The sequence below is a fragment of the Myotis davidii genome, unplaced genomic scaffold (assembly GCF_000327345.1).
Source record: "Myotis davidii unplaced genomic scaffold, ASM32734v1 scaffold663, whole genome shotgun sequence".
In the NCBI taxonomy this organism is placed as follows: domain Eukaryota; kingdom Metazoa; phylum Chordata; class Mammalia; order Chiroptera; family Vespertilionidae; genus Myotis; species Myotis davidii.
In genome coordinates this window covers 542,801-548,653 of record NW_006295816.1, presented here as the reverse complement: position 1 = coordinate 548,653, position 5,853 = coordinate 542,801, and the positions used below count along the sequence as shown (strand labels likewise).

The 5,853-nt window shown below is 59.6% G+C and overlaps 1 protein-coding gene across 1 annotated transcript in view; it reads left to right on the top strand.

Moving 5' to 3' along the window:
• The window catches only part of SMARCC1 (SWI/SNF related, matrix associated, actin dependent regulator of chromatin, subfamily c, member 1), an 89,056-nt gene that overhangs the window by 76,798 nt on the left and 6,405 nt on the right, over nt 1–5,853 (top strand). Inside the window, 2 exon segments of the mRNA XM_015568261.1 lie at nt 2,245–2,425; nt 2,428–2,475. Coding sequence (XP_015423747.1) covers nt 2,245–2,425; nt 2,428–2,475 — 229 coding nt within the window.

The window sequence follows — 5,853 nt, the reverse complement described above, 5'->3', positions numbered from 1 at the left end:
GTGTCCACGCCAGGGAGGTGTTCCTGCAGGAGCCGGACGTGTCCTTGGCTCTGCTGGGAGCCCCAGGCAGAGCTGTGCCCCCGGGCTGCTCTCTGGGCGCTGTCCGGGACCCCTTTGTCCCAGTGGAGCTTAAGCTTGAACTGGGTTCTCTTCCAGGGTGTGTGTGTTTAATCACTCATCCTTTTTAATTCTTCTAATTACTTCCTCTTAGTTACCTTCTCTGCTTTGAAATGACAAAAGAAACTCATGAAGAAATAGTATAATTAAGATTAGTTCCGTTGTAGGCAAGGAATTGGGGCAATATTTCCCCCGGGTGAATATCTTGATATTAAGGTCAGCTCCCAAAGAAAGGCTGGTTCAGTTAAAAACAAACAAATTTTAAAAAGACAGACCGCTAAGATAGGTGATGCAGAGGCTAAAATTCCCGTCAGAGACCCCGGTCCTCCCTCCCGTGACTGCAGCATCGCCGAGCAGCTAGTCTCGCCCTGAGGCCCAGCTCTTACCGGACGCAGGGCCTGAGCCCAGCTGTGCCGACGAGGGCTCCGCAGGGGCACAGGTAGGAGGGCCTTTCCTGCAGCCGCTCCAAGTGCCGCCTCAGCAAGCGCTGCGTTTCCTAGAAAGAACGGCTAGAGGAGAGCGAGCCCAGGTCTGCGGCGCGAATCTTTAAATCCCATTTTTATCCGTCTGCCTCTTACGGACGCCGTCTCACCGAGGAGTCTTCCTGCTGGAGCTCGGCCTCCTCAGGATGCTCTGCTGTTCACAGCTTGCCACTCCCTCCTCCTCCTGCACACGGGAGCAGGTACGGCCGTGGGGTCGCCCTCCCTCGAAAAGGCAGAGTCCGCCCGGCCTGTTAGGACCATTAGCACCCCTCCTCCTCCCTCCTGGGAACCTCACACTCAGGAAATCGTGTCTCAGAAGCTCTTCCCACTCCCTGAAAGCCAGTTCACCAGCACCCAGGACAGAAGCCGACCGTCTCTCCACCTCCGCGTCCCCTGGCGGTGCGACCGCACGCTGCCCACGGCCTGTCTTCCCGCCCCCACCCATCCGTGCGCCTCCCTGGCCGCCACTCCTGATGCCCCGCGATGCTCCTCACTCGGTGTCACAGGCACTTCCTGCCAAAGACCAGACTGGTGGGCTGATTCTCACGCATCTCTCACCGCGTTCTGCCCATGGTTAGAGCACGCGCTGTAGGCCCGGCTCTGAGCTCGGTGCTGTCCTTCCTGTTAAAGCCGTGGGCTGATGCCGGCCAACAGGGACATAGCGGGAGCCATGGGATCAACATGAAGCGTTAACTTCTTTGAACAAAGTCTTTAAAGTCCAGTGTGTACGCCGCACGCCAGCACCTCTCACCCCCTGAGCCGCGCTCCAGGGGCGCAGGAGCGGCTGCCCTCTGCTGGACCGCGGAGCCGGAAAGGCCTCCCGGGACTCGGATTCGCTCCTAACGGGTCAGGGGGACGTTATTGAAAGAAACAGGCCTGTCCACCCTCCTCACGCTCTTTATGCTCCTCAATCCAGCAATCGGGATGTTCCTTCCTTTTCCAGCGGTTTTCTTTTCCAGCCCTGAATTAAATTAGTTTTGAGAGCATGCCATTCTCTGAACGGTCAGGCGTGTGGCTTCTGAGTTTCTTGGCCCCTACAGTAACTGTTTCCTCTGGGTTTTAACCTGGGCCTCGGGAAGGCTGTCTTGAATATTGAAAGGCTCACGTTCTTCAAACCAAGATGCGCGCGCTTACGCGGACTTCTGGGTGCGCCTCGTCCGCGAGGGCTGAGCTTCGCACCAGGGCCCTCCACACACTCAGAAGCGTTGCCCTGTGTCACCTTCTAAGTCGGGGACTCGAAGGGTCTCGTCCAGGAGAAGCACCTGGGAGCTGGGGGGCTTGACCTTCCAGCATCAGGGGCCGTGGGGAGGGCAGGAGGGGCTTTCCCTGCTGGGGAGGCTGAGGCCGGTGTGGGGGTTTGCTACCACCCGGGGCCTATCGGGCGGGTGGCGCGTGGCACGTGTCCTGATCGGGCCCAGAGAGCGAGAGCCCCACTGGCAAAGGCCTGAGGTAAGGCAGACCTGTACCCAACTCGGGGAAGGCCTTGGACCCCAGGACCGGTGTCCGCAGGGAAACGTGCTCCTCGAGAAACCCTGCTCTTCCTCTCTGGACGTTGTGGGGGGACTCGGGGGCCGGGGGGCCTGTGTGTCACCATTCCCGGGACCCTCTGCTGATGTCCTTTCTCTTCCCTTCCCTTTCGTAACAGTTAGAGCAGCAGAGGCAGCAGCTGCTCACTGAACGCCAGAGCTTCCACATGGAGCAGCTGAAATACGCGGAGTTGCGAGCCCGCCAGCAAATGGAGCAGCAGCACGGGCAGAACCCTGCCCAGGGCCACCAGCACCCGGGGGGCGCGGGCCTGGCGCCGCTGGGAGCAGCAGGGCACCCCGGCTCCCTCTGATGCAGCACCAGATGCCGCCGCCCCACCCGCCCCAGCCAGGTGAGAGGAGGCTCTGCCCGCAGGAAATGGCCGCCCAGGAGATGGGGCGTGGTAGCCATGGTCCCTCAGGCCTGCCATGTGCCCCCGGAGTCTCTGGCATGATGCCTTTCTCCAGGCAGCTCGGCCTGGGCGGTCGGTGTGTCCCCGAATGCCTTACCTGCATTCTTGGGTGGTCTACGCTTTTTTTTAAACTTAAAGACGTTTTTAAAACTAGACAAACACAAAGGATGGTACAGTGAGCTCTGACCCAGCTCTCTCAGCCATCACCTTCCGACATTTTTAACGTTTCATCGGGAGCCGTTCAGCTGTAGACACGAGCAGAGCGGAGCGTGAGGGCCCCCAGCACCTCCGGGCTGCCTCACAGTTACCGACGTTTTAGGGGTTCCTCCTCCCTTTGGGGTGAGAGACAGGCTTCAAACGTATCTCTAGCCACCGGAAACCTTATCTGCAACATAACCCACCATCACACAGGAAAGGGGCTCAGGTGCCTCCTGTCATTGCCGTCTGAATGCTTCCTGTTGGACTCGGTGTGCAGACAAGTCCAGGGTCCCATCTGCTGACAGTTCTCAGATCTGTTAGCCGTTCCCCCTCCTCTTTTTGTGGTGCCATTCGCGCATCTGCCTGGTTGTGCTGTGTCCTCTCCCCCCCCTTCCCCCCCCCCCGCACGGGGCTGGCACTGGCCTGTGATGTCGGTGAGGCTGCTACTGACAGTGAGATCGGACCTGGCGCCGGGCTGCTCAGCTGAGCTGCCCCCGCGCTGGCCTCATGGCCGCTTCCGGGTCGTTGGGGTCGCAGCATGGCGAGGCTTCTAGTGGTGGTTCCTTCTGCACTTCTTAGCGGCGATTCTTTTATTTAAAAAGCCAAAAACCTTTCTTTATCGTTCGTTATCCTGGAACTCGGTCCTTACAGGAAATTCTGGGCAAACGCCTCATTCTCTCCCTTTGTCAGGTATTTGAAAGAAGAACTACTACCCCCCCCACCCCCCAATCTCCTAAGAGGACATGTCATGGGTTTTGCATTGTGTGTGTATGTTTTTAGTGTTGTGGTTTTTTGTGTGTTTTACGTGTTTCAGTCTGCTGTGGGCATTATTCTTTTTGATCCTCAAATTGTCACCTTATGGGAGCCTTTTCGAGTTGGCAACTCTTCACCACATTTTAACCTTGAAAGTTAAACTCACAACTCTTTCAACTTAACTACCAACGTCATTAGAACTGAACTGTCCTTTTAATTCCAGCTTTTTCATCCCCGGCATTTCCCCTCGGAGAGCAGTGTGTCTGGTCTGCTCTGTGGCTCTAATAGCCGTCCTCCTGTGGGTTTAAATGCCCGAGGACGGCTTCCTGGGTGGGTGCAGACTCTTCAGCCACGGCCTGGAAAGGGGAGCGAAGGGGAACAGACCCTGGGAGCCCTCATGCTCCTCAGGCCCCTCCCTCGCGAGGGCCGCCGTCCTGATCCTGACATCACCGCTCCCGGTGGAACCACAGCGCGTTTGCGTGTGCCAGGCTCGCTGCGCTGCGTGTGAGGTGCGGTCACCTTAGGAGTGGTTGCCTCTCCTGTTGGTCCCGTGTCCACTGTGGGGGCCCCCGTTCACTCGTCCTGTTGACGATCAGTGTTCCGAAGTGCACGTCCGCGTGTCTGGGGACAGAGGGACACGTTTTTGTTGTGTGCCCCGCGCTGCGGTCCGGTGCTCCTGGGACGGCCGTCGGGCATGCACATGTCCGCACTAGGAGGTGCTGCAGTTGCCCCGACGTGGGCGTCCAGCTCTCACTCTCTCCCAGCTCCAGGCGGTCACTGTTGGTAGTTGCCCCTTGCTTGGCGTTGCGTGGAGTTTGAGTGTGAAATGAAGTCAAGTGTGTTAGTAAAATCAAGAACAATAATAAATTAAACCCTTAATTAGTTCAGAGTTGCCTAGAAGGTGCCAGTTCGGAAAAGGCTGGTTTCGCAAGCAAGGGGTAGGAGAGGGGCTCCGTGTGCTGGGGTCCCTCCGCCGAACGTGTCCTGGGCTCTGGAAGGTTAGGCCACAGCCTCTGGCAGGAGCTGAGCATGCGCCCGGGCCTGCTGGCCAGCGTGGAGGCCTGAGGCTCCCTGGTCTGCGATGGAGGGGGAATCAGCCTCCGCAAGCCAGCCAGGTGGGCGAGGGGGTGAGCAGCTCGAGACAGATTCACGGACAGTGGTCAGTCGGTCCAGCCTCTAAGACTCTTGGCATTTATGTCATCGTGTGGATGGACCGCCTTTCCTCCTGGCCGTTAAAACAGCGCCGGGTGGTGCACCTGCCGCTGCCACACGCCAGGGGACTGGCATAAGCTGACGCGTGTCTGTGCTGCGTGTCGTGTGTCCTCTGTGGCCCTCCGTCCCACCTCCCGAATCCATGGGCTGCGGAGGGCTGTGTGTGGGGAGCGTGCGGGGAGCTGCGGTCATCCCTGGTCCTGCTCCTGACCCGCCTGAGCGTCAGCCTTCCCTGGGCTTCTCCCCAGGCAGCTGGTTTCTACCAACAAAAGGCAGAGGATGACCCTTGGGGATGTTTTTCGTGTCGTTTGGCAGACGGAAGCTGGAGGGGCCACGGCCACCCTTGGGTTTTTTGTTTCAGTTGTAGAGCAGGTGGCTTCACAGAGCGGGCCCTTGCGTGGACTGCTGCTCCGCTGGCACAGGTGCATAGGCAGGGGGCACGGTCCTGGTGGCCTGGTAGCGGCTGCTGCTTCCTGGGTGCCCTTGATTTGGCTGCCTCTCGAACAAGAGGTGGCCTGACTGCTGGGCGTCCCTCTCAGGTCAGGCGGTCAGTCCTCCACAGGCCTCGGCACCTGTTTAAGGGAGCGTAACTCTCAGTGGGTGGGGCCGAGGGAAGCGTGGTGAGCAGGGGAGCCGAGCCTGCGGGCATTCAGGCGGGAGCCGGGATCCTGTGAGCTGTGGCGTCAGGGCCTCGTGGGGGGACGGGGGGACAGTGGCTTAGGCAGCCTCAGGGCTTCTTGTTGCTTGGGTGGAAGAGGTTAGAAGTCAGGACAGGCTGATCTGACCTGGTGGAAACTGAGACGCGGCAGAGAAGATGTGTTAGTGACGGAACCAGGGCATTGGCATCACTGGGTTGAACGATGGTTGTTCAGGAAAATGTGACCAAGGCGTTGGCGCTCGGCCTTCAGGCCCCGAGGTGGGCCCGCTTACACCGGCCGCCCGCCCGTGGGAAGGATAGCAGGGGAGGTAACGCCACCATCGCCACCCACCACCACCACCGTGGCCTCGGCCCCACACGGAGGCCCAGGAAGACCAGCTCCCCGGCAGCCCGGGTTTTATCTGCTGTCATGTGACAGCAGGGCTGCCGGGCCGCCTTCCGGGGTAGCAGGTTCCCTCACAAAGAGCGCAGTGAGGGCCCTGGCGCCCCGGAAGCCG